The sequence below is a fragment of the Lathyrus oleraceus genome, chromosome 4 (genome assembly GCF_024323335.1).
Source record: "Lathyrus oleraceus cultivar Zhongwan6 chromosome 4, CAAS_Psat_ZW6_1.0, whole genome shotgun sequence".
Lineage (NCBI taxonomy): Eukaryota > Viridiplantae > Streptophyta > Magnoliopsida > Fabales > Fabaceae > Lathyrus > Lathyrus oleraceus.
In genome coordinates this window covers 101,143,303-101,164,055 of record NC_066582.1, presented here as the reverse complement: position 1 = coordinate 101,164,055, position 20,753 = coordinate 101,143,303, and the positions used below count along the sequence as shown (strand labels likewise).

At 39.3% G+C, this 20,753-nt stretch overlaps 2 protein-coding genes and 2 pseudogenes across 3 annotated transcripts; 2 read left to right on the top strand and 2 right to left on the bottom strand.

The window, feature by feature from the left end:
* Positions 1-494: 494 nt before the first annotated feature.
* LOC127136201 (AP-4 complex subunit mu-like) lies at positions 495-1,854 on the bottom strand (annotated as a pseudogene).
* Positions 1,839-14,194, top strand: LOC127073699 (S-adenosylmethionine decarboxylase proenzyme-like). 2 transcript variants are annotated; one of them, XM_051014886.1, is made up of 2 exons: positions 1,839-2,077; positions 13,580-14,194. In XM_051014886.1, exon 2 carries the CDS (start codon positions 13,637-13,639, stop codon positions 14,159-14,161), a length of 525 nt encoding a protein of 174 aa, XP_050870843.1. In that variant the 5' UTR covers positions 1,839-2,077; positions 13,580-13,636; the 3' UTR covers positions 14,162-14,194. The 2 variants fall into 2 exon arrangements, with proteins under 2 accessions (XP_050870843.1, XP_050870845.1); XM_051014888.1 differs by lacking the exon at positions 1,839-2,077 and adding an exon at positions 13,249-13,437.
* Positions 1,979-2,816, top strand: LOC127136200 (S-adenosylmethionine decarboxylase proenzyme). Its single transcript, XM_051062791.1, has 2 exons — positions 1,979-1,984; positions 2,235-2,816. Exons 1-2 carry the CDS (start codon positions 1,979-1,981, stop codon positions 2,799-2,801), a joined length of 573 nt encoding a protein of 190 aa, XP_050918748.1. The 3' UTR covers positions 2,802-2,816.
* LOC127136199 (AP-4 complex subunit mu-like) lies at positions 11,855-13,022 on the bottom strand (annotated as a pseudogene).
* Positions 14,195-20,753: the final 6,559 nt, after the last annotated feature.

The window sequence follows — 20,753 nt, the reverse complement described above, 5'->3', positions numbered from 1 at the left end:
GAAATCTGAAGTTTACCTCCGGCGGCGATGGTAGTGACGATGATGATGAAGCCTAAACTTTAATCTTTCGCTTCTCTAATCCAGGTATGTTTCGATTTTGGGGTTAGGGTTCTTCGTTGAATTTGGTCCGCCTCCCTCTTTTTTTTCCCCCCTCACACTGATTCGCTCTCCCCTATTTATGCTCTGTGAATTAGGGTTTTAATTGGTGTCTTTGGTGATCCGAGAAGTAACTCTACGAAATCCCTTCGGTGCTCAGAAATAGGATCGGCCTCTTTGATGCTAGAATTGGAACAGGTAATCTGAGCCTACGTACTTTCTTGCTCTGCTTTGACTTCATGCCAATTTGGGATATTTCTTGAATTTTTACTGCTTGGTAATTATTTTATCTTTTACTGCAGTGAAAATTTGAACATTCATGGATAGCTTCAATATTCATGGCCTTGATGGTGCGACTCCATTATCTTCACAGCTGCACACACAGATTGAGCAGTCCATCACAATGTACTAGTTTGCCTCCCGCATTTCCTTCTTTTTGATTCCTCAGGTAATTTCAGTCTTTTATTTGCTTCCTTGAAATCAGTTGTGTGTCCAACCGCTCCAGGTTCTAACACAAAGTTGATACGAGCTGTAAATGCAGGAAGTGGCATTTGTACAAGAACAGTGTTGGCATTGATGTTTGAGTTGAATTCCGCTCGCACTTCAATGGTCACTTCAGCCTTGAGTGGTCCTGTTTCTTCAATCAAAGTACTAATACGAAAGGGTGGCTTAAATGCTTGAGTGATACGATAATTCATGACAGGAAATTCACCATCTGGTGGTACCAAAGATAAGGTTCGGTCAACATCAAAACTATCAAGATGTGCAGACTCATGACAGTTACAATCATCTTAAATGACAACACCAGAACCTCCACAATCACTTGTTCCTATACTCAAGTCCTCATTGAGTGCAAGTTGAATCTCCGGGTTACCAGTAAGATAGCTCTTCATTTGAATGGTTCCATCAATCTCACTAGTAAGTATATATCCATTAGAATTGAATGTGACACTAATTTTCTCAATCAACAAAGATCTCATCCCTCTTCCTACCAACAGGTTCATTAGTAACGACAGATTTTGTAATAGTTGTACCCGGCATTCGCTTGCTCCCGTGCATAAAAATGGAAGTGGGACCATTGGGCATCTGTGCATTCTTAATCACAATTGGCTCAAAATTGCAAATTTGTTCTGGTTTGGTGTATTTCTTTTGCAGGTTATGGTTGGTGTGGAGGAAAGTTGTTGTGGATTGTTGGTTGTTGCTGCTTTTGTTTTTCTTGTGCAGGTCATGGGTTGTCATATCAGTGTAACAAGCTCCACAAAGCTCCCTGTTACCAGAAGTACCAGGTGGAACACACTTTCACCTCACACAACAAGTTCCACATGCTCTGTTACACAAGTTAGGCCTTAAATGTACACTGTATCTCGAACTGCACAATCCTCCACAATCTATGTCTTGCATTAGCCTTCTGTTGCTGTCTCGCACAGTAAGCAACTCATTAGGTAGCTGAAGTTCTTCTTCATCTTCTTCTTCCATTTCTATCTCATGCTCAGATGAAACCTGCATCAGATTAGAGAGGCATACTAGAAGCAACAAACCCAGCAGGAAAAGGTTATGCAATGCCATTGCAGAATATTGTAGCAGTTATATGAAATGGATTATTGATTGATTAGTGAACGAATTGTGACTACATTTCCTTGCTTTGTTGCAGATTATGCCATCTTTGCGGTCCTGATCCGGTTGTTACGCATTGCAGACCGGATCGGTTTGCGGCTTTTGAATCTCCAGCACCAGTTTGATCGCCAATTCTACCCACATGAATTGTGCTTGTTAACTTCACTCAATCTTTTATTAGTATCGTTCATTGAGAGGTTGATGTTGTTGTCCGAACCTCTGAAATATCAGAATTCAGGCGAGTAAGAGTAACCCTTTAAACGGTAGAATGCAAGTAACTGAGCCTTAGCTATTAAAAGCTCCAACCGATCAAAACCTCCCGTTGGAAACTTGGATAAATCTTTCAAATATTGCATAAGCTTCTCAGGTAAAAAAAACTAACACTTGAAGATTCATCAACTCTGTTTATGAAATTTGGCTCTTGTTGAATCCCACAGTTTTCAATAGTCTGGTGTACATTGCAAGCTTGCTTTCATAAGTTAAAACTTGAGTTTCTTCAACTGTTTCAGGTAGCATTGTAGCAGAAATACTCTAATTTGAAGTTCGGGTTGCGGCGGTTAGAAGAAATGCAGAATTGGCATGTCTACTACGCCTCTTCTGATTCCGTGAGCTCAGAAGATTCTGTTTACACACTCGAGATGTGTATGACCGGCTTAGACCGAGAGAAAGCCTCCGTTTTCTTTAAAGAACAAACAGGTTCGACTGCCGAGATGACCGTCAACTCTGGCATTAGGAAAATTCTTCCAAATTCTGAAATTTGTGACTTTGATTTTGAACCTTGTGGTTATTCAATGAATTTTGTTGAGGAGCCTGTTGTATCTACCATTCATATTACTCCAGAAGACGGTTTCAGTTATGCAAATTTTGAGACTGCAGGATACGATTTGAAGGCAATAAATCTGAACGAAATGGTGATGAGGGTGCTAGCTTGTTTTCAACCAACTGAGTTTTCTGTAGCTGTTCACGTGGACAATGCAAGCAAGTCATTTGAGCAGGGGTGTTTGCTGGATGTTAAGGGATACTGCTGTGAAGAGAAGAGCCACCAAGGGCTTGGAATGAGTGGATCTGTTAAATTCTTGATGGGGCTTTGATTGTTCATTAGGATTGTATTTGTAGGATTTATGTAATGGGATGAACTTGTATGAAAATGTTGAGAAATGCAATTTGGAACATGATTTTGTAATTTATGAAAATGTTGTAATGCTATTTTGATTTGAGATGAACTATGGATGGAAAATGGATCATGTTTGGTTATAAAATGGATTTTTAGAAATAATCCAAGACTAATTTAAATATCAATTTAAATAATAATAAAAAATCAGTAAAAACCAAATTAAAATCAAATTAATCTATAATTTGTTAAAATTACTTTGATATCAATTCTAACATTTATTTGAAAATTAAAATCAATTAGAGTTTGAATCATTAGTAAAATAAACAATTAAAATTAAATTGAAATTTGGAATTAAACTTAATTCGAAATTAAAATCAAATTGAAAATTAAAAACAAGTCAAATAATTAAAATCCATTTTATAATCAAAAGCACCATGAAAAAAAAAACCTAGACAATGACCAATGTGTAACAAAATATAGATTTGGGAATGGTCGTATGCAAATGAACTTTAGGCCAAGTGACAAATAAAAATTAAAAAAATGGAAAAATTTCAGGGTCAAAATCGGGGTATGACAGTTGCCCCTATTTAAGTATCTTCAACTAGAGAATATGAAGCAGGACACTCTTCATATGATCATAGTGGGAGATGGTTAAATACTAAGAAGACCCGGATTTTGATCCGGAATCCCTATGACATGATGTGATATGATATGATATGATATGAAATGATATGCATGGATGCATGAATGCTTTTTTTTGTAATTTTTATCTGTTAGGGATATGGTGGACCCTCGGCAGGAGATGCTACTAGACAGACCAAACTGTGGGGAATGTTGATGGTCCACAGGGAGACAGACAAAACGGTAAAAAACAAACTTGCTGGGGAAGACGATCCTGCTGGAGAATCAAACGCACGCCGGGGAGTAATCGAAGTGGAATTTGATAAGCAGCATTCAGAGTACAAGAGACTTCGGTAATAAGTTCACATATAACTTACTAGACCCGAATAAGAAAGAAAATGCCACAACAGGTTCCGACACAACAAACAGGTTCATATATGACCTGACAATGCTGGGGAATAATCATGGAGAAAAATTCTTCAGAACAGGTTCATGTATGACCCGACACCGGAATGAAGCTCAACAACAGGTTCATACACGACCTGAATAGTATTGAACAAACATAGGGAAAAAATCTTCAGCACAGGTTCATGTATGACCTGATACCGGAATAAAGCTCAACAACAGGTTCATACATGACCTGAATAGTATTGAACAAATAGAGAAAGAATCTTCAGAACAGGTTCAAGTATGACCTGACACTGGAATGAAGCTCAACAACAGGTTCATACATGACCTAAATAGTATTGAACAAAAATTGGAAAAACTCTTCAGAGCAGGTTCATGTATGACCTGACACCGGAATAAAGCTCAACAACAGGTTCATACATGACCTGAATAGTATTGAACGACAGGAAAAAAAATCTTCAGAGCAGGTTCAAGTATGACCTGACACCGGAATGAAGCTCAACAACAGGTTCATACATGACCTGAATAGTATTGAACGACAGGGAAAAAATCTTCAGAGCAGGTTCAAGTATGACCTGACACCGGAATGAAGCTCAACAACAAGTTCATACATGACCTGAATAGTATTGAACAAATATAGGAAAAAATCTTCAAAGCAGGTTCAAGTATGACCTGACACCGGAATGAAGCTCAACAACAGGTTCATACATGACCTGAATAGTATTGAACGAACATAGGAAAAAAATCTTCAGAGCAGGTTCAAGTATGACCTGACACCGGAATAGAGCTCAACAACAGGTTCATACATGACCTGAATGGTATTGAACAAACAGGGAAAAAACATCAGAGCAGGTTCAAGTATGACCTGACACCGGAATAGAGCTCAACAACAGGTTCATACATGACCTGAATGGTATTGAACAAAAATTGGATTTGAAAATGACTGCGAAAACCGGATGTGGGTTTAAGGGCACCAAATACAAACTGGAATCAAAGGTCAAAGGATCTAGGATCGACAACAAGACCTGAGTCAATGCAAAATGAGCACGAAGTACATTTCGGCTATGCATGATTTGAATTTCCTTTTATGCATGATATATGAATGATCATGATTATGAGAATGCTGACACTGGGCAGACTGGGAGTTTGTAAAGGCTTTTTATGGAAGCTCATGATTCCTCAACACCGAGAACTCAACCAAATATTTTATGATAGATGTTTTGAAAGGAGGATTCTATCCAGTTTGATGGCCACGGCTTAGCCAATGGATCCTTTTGGAGGATTAATGAATCGTGCTAGCATAATTTTCGGGCACTCGTCTTAAACTCAATAGTTGCTGACGTATGGCAGAATTTGTTTGAGCAGTTTGAAAGCACGAAGAAAGAGGTTCTGCCCCTCCATGGCTCATCTTGCCCCAGTTTGTTGGGTCTTTGGAAATGTTCACCTTGAAAGTGGGTCTGGAAACAACTTTCCATGAGACTACCTCGAGAGGGCTTGCCCCAAGTGCTTGAAACTTGCAATGGTCCGAACTTAACCAAATGTTGGAATGGTAGACTCTTGATTGATTGTCCTTTGGATAGCTGGACTCATTGAGCTCTGAGGTGGCTTGCCCCTAGTCTAAGTCTTAAAGCAAATTACTCTTAGTTAACTGAACCTTGGAGTGATTGGACTTACTGAGCTCTGAGGTGGCTTGCCCCGGTCTGATTCTTGAAGCAGATTACTCTTGGCTAGATGACCCTTAGGGTGACTAGCTCGAATTAACTGATGCTCAAAGTGATTTGCCCCTGACTAGACTTCTTTCACTTCATCAAGTTCTTCAACTGTATATTGTTGGAATTTCCTTGATGCTAAGCGTTGACTTGCAAATAAGATTGTGCATTCAAAAAATGGTAATTTTGATGCAGTGTTTATGCAAAAAATTTGAGATCAAAATTTATTGATATGAACGGGTGAAATACAGTGAACGAGTCATTGATAAGAACACAATGGTGATCAAGTCATTCACAGTACGCAAGTTGGTATCATCAAGTGATTAACAAAAATCGTTTGGAGTCAAGTTAACACAACCTTGTTATAGTATGCTTTCAAAATAAACCCTACCTCTATTAGGTCTTTTAAGGGTTGTAATGTGGTCTGGTTCACGGTTTTTGAAACAAAAGGATATAAAGCTCAAAATTTATTTTTTACCCACCCATTCTTCTTGATGATCTCCAGATCCTACGTTCAGCTAATTCAATACACACATTCGACTTCCAAGAAGGTTCGAAGGTGTGATAAGGGTTCAAGACGGATTTTCTTGAAATGGCAGTCACCTTGTTTTGTTTTTGTCGAGGATTTAATGACCTCTTTTGATTGATTTTCTTTATCCCTAATTTTGCCTGGATCATTTTGTGTTTTTTGACTTAGCGAGCTTTTTCTATTTTTTAAAGGTGTTGACTGCCACATTATTGGTGGATGAGGATCAACCAACACTAATTTTAGCTTTTCTCAACTTCTTCGACATTTCAACATGTGCGCGAAGGATAACATGTGGTTGAACCCAATTGGAGGGTGTACATATGGACGATTTTTTGAAAGATCGTATGCATGATCAAACTATCTGAAAACAACTACCCTGCCCCAGGTTAAGATTAAGGGTTTTAGATCCGAAACAAACACCAACTTCTAGGCTCAAAGTGGTTGTCTAGGGATTAACTCCTTATAACTTTAGTGTTAGGGGATTTGAAACAATGCCTTACATCATCGACAAGGTTTACTCAAAAGCATACCACAATAATTTCAGGTGTTTCGTTTTCATCATCCTCCCTCCAATCTTTGTTAGCACAACAGTTTGATAAACAAAAATGAATGAGAGGAGTATTTTTGGTTTTATTTTTTAACATAAATGAAAAACGAGTGAATACGAATGGATTAATTCAAAAGATGCATAACCATTTCATTAATCTTACCAATTCAAATAAAACAACAATGTTTAAAAGCAAATAACAACCAACATGCAAAGAAACTACAAAAGAAGTGTTAAAACAGCCAAATGATTGCCAACTTTAGGGAATTGACTTCTTCAAACTTGAAGGTTGGGATCAACAAGCTTTTTGACATCGGCATGATGATCCTCAAATTCTTTTCCTTCAATCTCATCGTTGAACGCAACCCTCCTGGATCCACTACTCACTTCTCCTTTTCTTTCATTGGTATGGGTCGTGATATTGGAAATCCAAGGCGGTATCTCAATGCTCTTACCAGGAAACAATGATAGCTCACTAGCCACATCCCTGACATCTTCCTTGTGGTACAAAACCTTGAGGGGTCTCAAGGGTCCTTTCCCTTTCTCATTACCTGGCCCAGAAATCAAGGTATATGTACCTGAGCCTTCTTCCTTGAGTGTTGGTGACCTTATGTCAATCAATCCTTGCAGCTTGAGCTTAAAACTCTTGCATTCCTCGATGGAGTGTCCCATTGTCCCAGTATGGTATTCGCACTTGACCTTCGGATGATCTTCTTCGAAGATTAAGCTCTTTTTGTTAATCAACCCTCGCACCAAGGCTTTCAATGCTAAGCAAGAATCCAGGTCATGTCCCAATGCTCCTTTATGGAATTCACATGTTGCATTTGGATTGTACCATGGCAGGTATGGTGACACAGGTGCGAGAGCTCGAGGGGTCACCAAAGCATTTTGGATCAGTTGCGGGTAGAGCTTGCTATATGGCACCGGAATCGAGTCATTGTGATCCTTGTTCCCCTTGTTCTGATTCTGATTTTTGTTCTGAACCTGGCTTTGGTGACTTTGAGGAGCAATAGCCAGAGAATGTTGATGATGACGTCTTGAGGGAGGTCCATATACTGGTAAATGAGGAGTTGCCACATAGAACTTCCCTTGACTTGAGGTAACACCGGATGGATGCGGGGTAGTAGCTCTCTTTGTTGCAGCAGTGTATATTGGGTGACCCTCTCTTCTCAACAAGACTTGCAGCGTTTCCAAGACCCATCTCATTTGGCTCTTCAAAAGATTAAGTTCCTCCTTCAGTGCTTCTTGGCTTTTCCTTAGCTCGTCCATCATCTCCTGAGACATGGTTCTTTGTTCTAAACGCGTGTTGAGAATCACTTTGCTTCACGGACAAAAGATGGATGAGTTTTTTTGGTATTTTGTCTGGAGAATGACATGCATTATGATGCGATGCAAATGCAATGGAATGCGAATGAATGCAATGCAAGCCATGCACATTTGTTTTTTTCATACACGGGTTCAAAAGTCTGAGGTACTGATGAATCTGATTGTTTTCCAAGAATAGGTTCTCACCGGGTAAGATCTAAGGTTTTGTTACAAAGGATTCCCAGAGTCATTGATTCACAAGAATGTTTGACGCTTACGGGAAATACTTTCCGGTCGTCAACTCCATCAAGGGAATCTATTATGGGTGAGGTTCTCGTACCGACCCTTACGAAGTATTCACCTCGGGAGTCCGTACTACGCAACCAATCGACTGGGTTCTAGACGGGGTACTCAGAGTCATGGATTCAAAAGACTGTTTGACGCTTACGGAAAATACTTTCCGATCGTCAACTCCATCTAGAGAATCTATTCTGAGCGAGGTTCACGTATCGATCCTTACGAAGCATCCACCTCGGGAATCCATACTACGCAACCATCATTTCTAGTTGGCCAAAGGTTCAATGTTCTAAAAGGTCCTTAGAGTCACGGACCCCTTTGAAACATCGAAGCTTACGAGGTATACACCTCGGGCGACAATATTTGCAAAAGAATCTACTCTAAGTGAGGTTCTCGTACCGACTCTTACGAAGTATTCACCTCGGGAGTCCGTACTACTCAACCATCGTCCTATCTTATGTTTTTTTTCCACTCTAGACTCGGGTGTAGAGTCTTTCCCACATGGTTTGCAATCAAAATCCAAGTACCAAACACGGCGGAACCAATATACAACAAATATCAATATAACAATAAAGATATTAAACAGCAATAAATAATGGAAAAGCCATAAAATTAAACAAACAAAGGCACACAAACGTCCTAACTAGGCTTGACTCGCTTAGGATTTTGATTCCCCAGCAGAGTCGCCATCTGTCGTACCTCGAAAAATGGGGATACGACTTCAAAGCAAAGCGCGATCGCACGCTCGCAATGATGGACTGAACAGAGTCGCCACCGAACTTTATTTATTCCTAAAAAGGAAAGGGGAAATATCGATAAAACCCAAGACAAAAGAAAAGGATAAGATATGGTCATCGCAACCAATATCAGGGTTCGGGAGTCGATTACGCAAGGGGAAGGTATTAGCACCCCTCACGTCCGTTGTACTCAACGGGAACCATTAGGTCAGTTGTGTGCATTAATTGTTAGTTGAAATGTTAGGCTTTTCGAATTATTAGGTGGGAAAGAAAGAAAGGAAGAGAGAAAAAATGTTTTTGGACTTTGGACGAAGGACTAAACCTAAGTTTTTTTATTAGTGGGCCTGACAAGATTTACAAATCCTGCTCCTACGTATCTCAAACGAGAAATCAAGGCTTACGTAGTTCTGGGTAGAAAAATGTTTGTTTGTTGGTCGATTTTAGCGAAAGCTATATTGTATTAATCGACGAAAACATTATTTTACCCAAGACAGATGAGGAGTGAATGCATACCACACATCGAACGGATTTATAAATCTACATTCGGAAAAGCGTCATTTATCTCTACTCAACAATCGTGGCCGAAACATTGTTTTGTATCACTTAAGACAATATATCTTTCGTTTATGAAAAAGGTTTTTGATTAATCGCACGGCGGCGAGAAAAAGGGTTTGATTGGTTGGATGTGTTTTGAGTGATGGCGAGAACTTGGATGAGCGAGATATACATCTCGAATCCTAGTCTCAGGAGTGCACGGTATACACCATGTTCCACTTCCATCTTTATTGAAAGAGGTTAAGATAGGAATTAAGTATTTTTGGAATTTGATTGAGAAAGGGTTTGAAGAAACCGCATTGACAATTTTAGACGATGGCGAGAGCTAAGATTGGCGAGGCATACGTCTCGAATCTTAACCTCAGGAGTGCATGGTATACACCATGTTCCATTTCCACCTTTATTGAAAAAGTGTTAAATAAGATTTAGGTATTTTGGTTTTTGTTGTGAAAATGACTTGACCCTAGATCAAATATTGATGGACGTTTAAGAGAAATTTGAATGAGTGTTTGAGAGAGCAAAGTGGATAAATTTAGATGATGGCGAGAGCTAGGATTGGCGAGATATACATCTCAAATCCTAGTCTCAGGAGTGCGTGGTATACACCACGTTCCATTTCCATCTTTATTGAAAAAGTCTTGAATATGAATTAATATTTTTTGAGTTTTTATTAGAAAAAATGGCTTAACGTTAAATCAAGCGTTTGATGAAAGTTTGAAAAATAAGTGGAATAGAATTGGAGGGAGAAGTGAATTGACTTGTTTATTGAGAAAATACTCGACGTTGGATCGAGTCATATTTTTGTATTTTTTGAAATTTGTTGATTTTATTCTTGTGCTAGTATCTAACTAAACAGTCAAGCAAATAAAGAAATAAAACAGTACAAGATTATTACATATCGGGGGAGTGGGGTACATTTTGTCAAATGGGGATTCAAAAACATGAAATAATTAAATCGGGCCCAAACAACAAATAATGCAAAGCATGAGTGTAAGTGCAAGAGAACCGGCTCATTGTAAGAAAGCCCAAGAGTAAGCTATGTGAGGTTGATGGCGATACTTAAAAAGCAATCGACTTACAAGGTTGTGGAAATGGGCTCGATATTGAATCGAGAAAAGTGTGATTTTCGATAGTTTAAAACGGTTTTGAATGAATGATGAAATTAAAAGAAAGCAGATCAACCATGAGTATAATAAAAACATAAACATTAAAATAAAATGCTAAAAGAAAATAAAATGCACAATACGTGTATTGAACCCACTACACTAAAGACCACAGAAACCACCCTTCTCCACCAGGCCACTTATGATTAATTGTTATTCTAATGCTAATTTGGATAAGTAAATCAAGATAAATTAAAAATTAGAATTAAAATAAAAACTAATATAAAAAACAGTCTGTGGGACTACCCAAAAAATTAAACCCAGCCGCTTCAACGGAATATGAATTGAAAATGTGTAAACATTTATTAACTAAAGTTTAGGAAGTTTAAATAAATTTTTTAATTGTTTCAAATAAATTAAAAAGAAAATAAGGAAAACGATGCAATAGACACTTCTGTCTCTCTCACACTGCGTCTCTCACAATCTCATAAACTCTCTCTCAAGCTCAAAGAATCTCTCTCTCTCAACGTAGCCGCTCTCTCAATCGCCCTCAACCTCACTCAATCGCCCTCAATGAAATCCCTCTCTGCTCTCGAAAATGCTCATCAACACTCACAATCTCGCTCACACCAAACCTCACATTTCTCTCACCAAAATCCTCTTTCAATCGCGTCTCTCCTCACATCCTCAACCTCATTCCCAAATGCGCAATACCCACAGCTTTAAAGAAATCTGAAGTTTACCTCCGGCGGCGATGGTAGTGACGATGATGATGAAGCCTAAACTTCATTCTTTCGCTTCTCTAATCCAGGTATGTTTCGATTTTGGGGTTAGGGTTCTTCGTTGAATTTGGTCCGCCTCCCTCTTTTTTCCCCCCTCACACTGATTCGCTCTCTCCTATTTATGCTCTGTGAATTAGGGTTTCAATTGGTGTCTTTGGTGATCCGAGAAGTAACTCTGCGAAATCCCTTCGGTGCTCAAAAATAGGATCGGCCTCTTTGATGCTAGAATTGGAACAGGTAATCTGAGCCTACGTACTTTCTTGCTCTGCTTTGACTTCATGCCAATTTGGGATATTTCTTGAATTTTTACTGCTTGGTAATTATTTTATCTTTTACTGCAGTGAAAATTTGAACATTCATGGATAGCTTCAATATTCATGGCCTTGATGGTGCGACTCCATTATCTTCACAGCTGCACACACATATTGAGCAGTCCATCACAATGTACTAGTTTGCCTCCCGCATTTCCTTCTTTTTGATTCCTCAGGTAATTTCAGTCTTTTATTTGCTTCCTTGAAATCAGTTGTGTGTCCAACCGCTCCAGGTTCTAACACAAAGTTGATACGAGCTGTAAATGCAGGAAGTGGCATTTGTACAAGAACAGTGTTGGCATTGATGTTTGAGTTGAATTCCGCTCGCACTTCAATGGTCACTTCATCCTTGAGTGGTCTTGTTTCTTCAATCAAAGTACTAATACGAAAGGGTGGCTTAAATGCTTGAGTGATACGATAATTCATGACAGGAAATTCACCATATGGTGGTACCAAAGATAAGGTTCGGTCAACATCAAAACTATCAAGATGTGCAGACTCATGACAGTTACAATCATCTTAAATGACAGCACCAGAACCTCCACAATCACTTGTTCCTATACTCAAGTCCTCATTGAGTGCAAGTCGAATCTCCGGGTTACCAGTAAGATAGCTCTTCATTTGAATGGTTCCATTAATCTCACTAGTAAGTATATATCCATTAGAATTGAATGTGACACTAATTTTCTCAATCAACAAAGATCTCATCCCTCTTCCTACCAACAGGTTCATTAGTAACGACAGATTTTGTAATAGTTGTACCCGGCATTCGCTTGCTCCCGTGCATAAAAATGGAAGTGGGACCATTGGGCATCTGTGCATTCTTAATCACAATTGGCTCAAAATTGCAAATTTGTTCTGGTTTGGTGTATTTCTTTTGCAGGTTATGGTTGGTGTGGAGGAAAGTTGTTGTGGATTGTTGGTTGTTGCTGCTTTTGTTTTTCTTGTGCAGGTCATGGGTTGTCATATCAGTGTAACAAGCTCCACAAAGCTCCCTGTTACCAGAAGTACCAGGTGGAACACACTTGCACCTCACACAACAAGTTCCACATGCTCTGTTACACAAGTTAGGCCTTAAATGTACACTGTATCTCGAACTGCACAATCCTCCACAATCTATGTCTTGCATTAGCCTTCTGTTGCCGTCTCGCACAGTAAGCAACTCATTAGGTAGCTGAAGTTCTTCTTCATCTTCTTCTTCCATTTCTATCTCATGCTCAGATGAAACCTGCATCAGATTAGAGAGGCATACTAGAAGCAACAAACCCAGCACGAAAAGGTTACGCAATGCCATTGCAGAATATTGTAGCAATTATATGAAATGGATTATTGATTGATTAGTGAACCAATTGTGACTACATTTCCTTGCTTTGTTGCAGATTATGCCATCTTTGCGGTCCTGATCCGGTTGTTACGCATTGCAGACCGGATCGGTTTGCGGCTTTTGAATCTCCAGCACCAGTTTGATCGCCAATTCTACCCACATGAATTGTGCTTGTTAACTTCACTCAATATTTTTTTAGTATCGTTCATTGAGAGGTTGATGTTGTTGTCCGAACCTCTGAAATATCAGAATTCAGGCGAGTAAGAGTAACCCTTTAAACGGTAGAATGCAAGTAACTGAGCCTTAGCTATTAAAAGCTCCAACCGATCAAAACCTCCCGTTGGAAACTTGGATAAATCTTTCAAATATTGCATAAGCTTCTCAGGTAAAAAAAACTAACACTTGAAGATTCATCAACTCTGTTTATGAAATTTGGCTCTTGTTGAATCCCACAGTTTTCAATAGTCTGGTGTACATTGCAAGCTTGCTTTCATAAGTTAAAACTTGAGTTTCTTCAACTGTTTCAGGTAGCATTGTAGCAGAAATACTCTAATTTGAAGTTCGGGCTGCGGCGGTTAGAAGAAATGCAGAATTGGCATGTCTACTATGCCTCTTCTGATTCCGTGAGCTTAGAAGATTCTGTCTACACACTCGAGATGTGTATGACCGGCTTAGACCGAGAGAAAGCCTCCGTTTTCTTTAAAGAACAAACAGGTTCGGCTGCCGAGATGACCGTCAACTCTGGCATTAGGAAAATTCTTCCAAATTCTGAAATTTGTGACTTTGATTTTGAACCTTGTGGTTATTCAATGAATTCTGTTGAGGAGCTTGCTGTATCTACCATTCATATTACTCCAGAAGACGGTTTCAGTTATGCAAATTTTGAGACTGCAGGATACGATTTGAAGGCAATAAATCTGAACGAAATGGTGATGAGGGTGCTAGCTTGTTTTCAACCAACTGAGTTTTCTGTAGCTGTTCACGTGGACAATGCAAGCAAGTCATTTGAGCAGGGGTGTTTGCTGGATGTTAAGGGATACTGCTTTGAAGAGAAGAGCCACCAAGGGCTTGGAATGAGTGGATCTGTTAAATTCTTGATGGGGCTTTGATTGTTCATTAGGATTGTATTTGTAGGATTTATGTAATGGGATGAACTTGTATGAAAATGTTAAGAAATGCAATTTGGAACATGATTTTGTAATTTATGAAAATATTGTAATGCTATTTTGATTTGAGATGAACTATGGATGGAAAATGGATCATGTTTGGTTATAAAATGGATTTTTAGAAATAATCCAAGACTAATTTAAATATCAATTTAAATAATAATAAAAAATCAGTAAAAACCAAATTAAAATCAAATTAATCTATAATTTGTTAAAATTACTTTGATATCAATTCTAACATTTATTTGAAAATTAAAATCAATTAGAGTTTGAATCATTAGTAAAATAAACAATTAAAATTAAATTGAAATTTGGAATTAAACTTAATTCGAAATTAAAATCAAATTGAAAATTAAAAACAAGTCAAATAATTAAAATCCATTTTATAATCAAAAGCACCATGACAAAAAAAACCTAGACAATGACCAATGTGTAACAAAATATAGATTTGGGAATGGTCGTATGCAAATGAACTTTAGGCCAAGTGCCAAATAAAAATGAAAAAAATGGAAAAATTTCAGGGTCAAAATCGGGGTATGACACACCCGTGCACTGTCTACCTGACGCTATTGATGTTATGATTCTTTTGTTTTGTGCAACTCTTGATTGCACCCTATCTTGTTATTCTAACCTGTTTGTTGAGTTTTTTGTGAGGGCTCACATGACTCCTGAAGGGATAGCCTGCTTGATATTCCACTTTATTTGTGGGATACCACTTGGAGATTTATTCTGATTACTTATACTGACTTGCTTTCTTTGATGGTGCCAGCTTGAGAGATCTCTGGGTTTCTTGTTCCTTTAGTTGCTGTTACTTCGGATATTTATCCGTGTGGTAGATCTTTTGATCCCTTTTACATCTTTCCCGCATTTTACCGCTTTCTTAGCTGGAAGACCTCGATAGGAGGCAATGTTTTTGTGTGTTTACTTTTGTGCCCAAAGACCTCCAAGAAGAGGCACCAGTGCTAAAGACCTCCATGAACAGGCAATTGGCGGATAAAAGGGATTAGTAGTCAATCCCCCGTTATTCAGTGTGTCGTTCTTTATGCTCACACTACGTGTCGATGCTTCAGAACAAAAGCCCAAGATCTATTGTCCAGTCAGTCAGTGCAGAGGGTTCCACCTTTCTGAATCCCCACTTTTTGTCATGAGCTCACCCTGTCCAGGGTTAAGAGCTATGAGGTCTTATCCTCATTACCCTTTTGATCTGCTCACCCTGACGTTCAATGTCAGTGGTTAAGAGCCCGTTTGATTACCCTTCCATGGCTTGTTTGTCGAGGTTGATATGACCCCTCTTGACTAAAGCCCTACCCACGTATGTTTGAGCCTCCTTGTTGGTGTGTTTTCTTTATGCATGTTTGTTTTGTATGGTGTGATCGTCTCCCTAGAGGATTGCTAGACTTCGTATAGTCTCTCGTTTGCATGTCAATTAAGGTAGCACGGTTCCTTCGTCTAGGACTTCCTTTTTGCATGAGCATTCCTAAAACACAAACAAACTCATTGATTTTTCTTCTCCTAAGAACACGTTAACTCCTTCTACTACAGGCGAGTAAGTCTCCAAAGGTCGAGCATCCGGTAGATTGCGTAGTAACGTCGTTCACCTAAAAAACACAAAACAAACAAAATAGGTCAGCCGAACTACGGTTTGCTCTAATTCTCATTCCCGATGAGATACGTAGGCATAAGACGCGATGTCTTAACGAGCACACTTCTCTTTAACCCATAGGCAGCCGAGCTACGAAGACTCTGATTCTCATATTCAGATGAGATATGTATGCAGTGGATGCGACATCCATGCGAGTCATCTTCTTTTGACCCCTCTTTTAGTAAATAGTACATTAGATAAACCCACACCCATTAGACAAGAACAACAAGAGTGGATCCCGTAGAGTACTACGGATGCGTAGGGGTGCTAATACCTTCCCTTCGCATAATCAACTCCCGAACCCAAGATTTGGTTGCGAGACCTTGTCTTTTCCTTTCCTTTTCGCAGGTTTACTTCGAGCGTTTCCTTTCCCTCCTTTGGGATAAATAACGCACGGTGGCGACTCTTCTATCATTTCCTTTTTTCGCCGGTTGTTTTTTCGCAGGTTGCGATAAGATGTTGCGAGCAAGTTACTATTGGCTGACAATGGAATTTGACTGTTGCAAGTTTGTGAAAAAGTGCCACAAGTGTCAAATATATGCTGATAAGATTCATGTTCCTCCGACACTTTTGAATGTTATCTCTTCTCCATGGACTTTCTCCATGTGGGGAATTGATATGATTGGGATGATTGAACCCAAAGCTTCGAATGGACATCGTTTCATTTTAGTGGCAATTGACTACTTCACAAAATGGGTTGAAGCGGCATCGTATGCAAATGTAACCAAGCAAGTTGTTGTAAGGTTTATCAAGAATCAGATTATATGCCCGTATGGTGTGCCAAGTAAGATCATTACTAATAATGGATCAAACTTGAATAAAAATATGGTGGAAGCTCTTTGCAAAGACTTCATGATTGCACATCATAATTCTTCTCCCTACAGACCCAAGATGAATGGGGCTGTTGAAACTGCAAACAAGAATATCAAGAAGATTATCCAGAAGATGGTTGTCACTTACAAGGATTGGCATAAGATTCTCTCGTTTGCTTTACATGGGTATCGTACATCTGTCCGCACTTCAACAGGGGCAACCCCTTTCTCTCTTGTTTATGGTATGGAAGCAGTGATCCCTGTAGAGGTTGAGATTCCTTCATTGCGTGTGCTCATGGAAGCCATGTTGACTGAAGCTGAATGGTGTTAGACCAGGTTTGACCAGTTGAATTTAATAGAAGAGAAGAGGTTGACTGCCATGTGTCATGGTCAGTTGTATCAGCAGAGAATGAAGAAAGCTTTTGATAAGAAGGTCAGACCTTGTGTATTCAGAGAAGGTGACCTTGTGCTCAAGAAGATTTTAATGTTTAAGCCAGATTCCAGAGGAAAATGGACTCCCAATTATGAAGGCCCATATGTTGTCAAGAGAGCCTTTTCAGACGGTGCATTGATTCTTACAACTATGGATGGTGAAGAGTTCACTCGTCCTGTGAATGCAGATGCAGTCAAGAAATACTTCACATAAAAAGAAAAGAACAACTTGATAAGTTGAAAACCCGAAAGAGCGGCTTAGGCAAAAAAGATCGTCTCGGTGGATTGAAAACCCGAAAGGGCAGTCCAGGAAAAAATTAGAGACATAAAACAGAAAAGAATTTCCTGATAAGTTGAGCACCCCGCCTTGGGGAAACTTATGCAAAAAAATAGGGATTATGGCAAGTAACTGCATTCTGCTGATCTTTAGTGATTTTTGAAGACTTGTTTGAGCACAAGGGTTGACATCAGTTCATCTCTAGCGGCGGTCAAGAGCACAATGGATATCAAGGGTTGGTAGAAGGATTATGGATCATTTGTATTCAATGTAACCCTTTTTCCATGTAAATTACCATTTTCAACTTTGTAAAATCTATGGAGTCTTGTCATTTACAGACTACCATTCTATTAAATAAAGTTGAGCTTTTATCCAAATTATTTCTATTCTTATTTACTTCAACCAATAGTTTTAAATTTTATTATGATCATTTTGAAATTAAATTTTTAAATCAAAATCAAGTTTTCTTTAAAAATATAAAAGCAAGAATTTTTCCAAAGCAAGTAAAAAGAATATCAACAGCATTTCAGTAAGAAGTAAGTTCTTAAATGCGAAGCATCTGAGGTTCCCCCAAGCAGTGACTCTTACGGTATCCCTAGACGTTAGTGTTGATTCATTTCCTCGATTAATTGTTTTTATCCCCGGAGGATAGATTCAGTTCCTTGGCAGAATGCCTGATCTTTCCCCAGTGGAGCTTATTTCTTTCCCCAGCTAAATTAGTTGATTCGTATACTCTGTGGCGTATTGTTTTCCCTAGTGAGGTCACTATAATATTTGTACATCCCCAGCGGAGTTTGTACATCCCCAACAGAGTTTCAACCTTCCTCAGTGGAGCTTATTTCTTTTCCCTAGCTGAGTTGGTTGCGGTGTGTCCTTGTCCCCACTAGAGTTTCGGCCTTCCCAGCGGAGTTCGTTTTTCCTCAGCAGTTAGATCATCATCAGATATGCCTGATCTTTCCTCGGTAGAACACCTTGGTGTCCCCCACCAATCGTTGTATTTTTGCTCCCCGTCAGAGTTTCCTCCTGGTTCGTCAGCAGCTTTTGTCTTCTTCCCCAATAGGGTTGTCTCCCATTTTTTATGGTTTGACCTAAAATTCCCTACAGTTTGGATGTTTTATCTTCAGTAGGTCTTCTTCCCCCATCCAGGTTTGAGCCTTTGGGATGCTTTATCTCCCTGTTCTCCAGTGGTTTTTCTCCATGATTTTTGGATTGGCCGAGGATTGTACCGGTGGTTCAATTTCTTTGCGACACCTTTGTATCCTTTGTGATTGTTTTGTCAGCATAATCATCATATATACATATACATATAAATTCATGATTTGTATAGCCTGCATCTTCATATTTGATTTGTTTGAGATTTTCATTCTCTGTTATGGCGGTACTTTATCCCCATACCAAATCCGGTGTCTGTCCTCTCTCAATCGTAGAGTGTCAGCCCCTAAGCAAAAAAGACTTTAACCTTTCTCTGTTTCCCCACTGAGTTTGTTTCCTCGTGGATGATTATTATTTCAGTTTCCTCTCCAGCAAATTTTCTGGATGGAATTACTCCCCTTGGGTTGAGTCTTGATTGACCGTTTTCTTTCTAGCTCTTACCTAGATAGATATCTTGGTCCCCTAAGAGTCTATTACCCAATAACTGGTAATATTCTTCTTAGTCTGTAGTTTGTTACTTTTTGCCCAATACCCGGCAAAGGTTTCTCCTCAGCAGGTTCCCCAGTGGAGTCCCTTGGAAGTATATCCTTGATATGTTCATCCTAACCGGTGACGGATATCTCCCCCCCCCCCCCCCCCCCCCCCCCCCCCCCGCCGCCGCAGGAGTCTATCCTTGGTGTTCACCTTAACCAGTGACAGATATTCTCTTCTTTGGTATTCTAGCCAGTAAAAAGGTAGTTGTAATTCCTATATTTTGTTCCTCGGAGATTTAATCCTTGATATGTTCATCCTAATTGATGACGGGTTTTCTTCTCCTTGTTGGTCTTCTACCCAGTAACCGGTAGTTGTAAATCCTACTTTTTCTCTGTGCAGAGACTATCCTTGATATGTTCACTTTAACTAGTGACGGATTTTCTCTTCTTTGGTATTATATCCAGTAACTGATAGATGTAATTCCTATTTCATCTCCTCATCAGAGTATATCCTTGATATGTTCACTTTAACCGGTGATGGATTTTCTCTTCTTTGGTATTCTATCCAGTAATTGATAGATGTAATCCCTACTTTTGTTCCCCTTTTCAGAGTCTATCCTTGATATGTTCATCCTAACCGATGACGGATTTTCTCTTTGATTGGTCTTCTACCCAGTAACCGATAGTTGTAAATTCTGCTTTGTCCCCTCGTAGAGTTTATCCTTGATATGTTCATCCTAACTAGTGACGGATTCTCTCTCCGACGGTTTTCTATCCAGACTTCGATAGATGTAATTCCTCCCTTTTTGTTAAGTTGGTATATCCTTGATATGTTCATCCTAACCGATGACGGGTATCCTCCTTGGCATTTCCAGGCAAGTCTATCCTTGATATGTTCATCTTAACCAATGACGGATTTTCTTCCCTATCGAGTTTATCCTTGATATATTCATCTTAACCGATGACGGATACTCTCACCCTTGGTCTTCTGCCCAGTAACTGGTAGTTGTAAATCCTATTTTTCTGTAATTTTCCCCAGCAAGGCTATTCTTACCCAGTAACCGGTAATGAATTTCCTCTCCTGGAATCCTCAGCGAATCATACGGATGTTCTCTCTGTCAGGTCTTTATTATCTCCTTACCCAGTAACAGGTAGTAGATAATAGATTTCTGCTCCTCCTGTGTTGAAGTTTATCTTCCCCAGTCGAGTTGAGTGCGCATTTCCCTAGTGAAATCATTTCTTCCCCTGCACGAGTTGAGTACTTCAGTTTTATTCTGACTTACTCGCATCCCTTGTAGATGTTGTGTTTCCCCGGCTGAGTCTTTCCATTTCGTATAGATTTCCTCGAGTCCCCTAGCAGTTTTAAGTCATAGCTTGGCCTACGCACCACTACTTTTTATCCCCCAGAGTCTCTGTCTCCCCAACAAGTTTTCCTTACGGAATGCATTGTGCTCCTGTGGACTTTCTGTCTCTCTGATTTCTTTTCCTTTATGGCAATATTTCCCCACGGAGAATTAACTTTTGCATTCATATCATACGCAACATGAGGTCTCTTAGGGACCAAAATTAGTTTCTCTATGTTGTTATTTAACCCCATTCTACTGAGTCGAGCCGAAGATTTTAACCTTCACCTCCTCAGTTAGAATGTCCTTAAATAGGGGCAGCTGTAAGACCCCAATTTTGACCCTAAGATCCCTCATGCATTTCATCATATGCATTAGCATTGTGATCACATCTTGGCATCCTC

Bases quoted from the DNA above. Each gene is read 5' to 3' on its own strand.
- LOC127073699 (XM_051014886.1), top strand. From the start codon at position 13,637: ATGCAGAATTGGCATGTCTACTATGCCTCTTCTGATTCCGTGAGCTTA.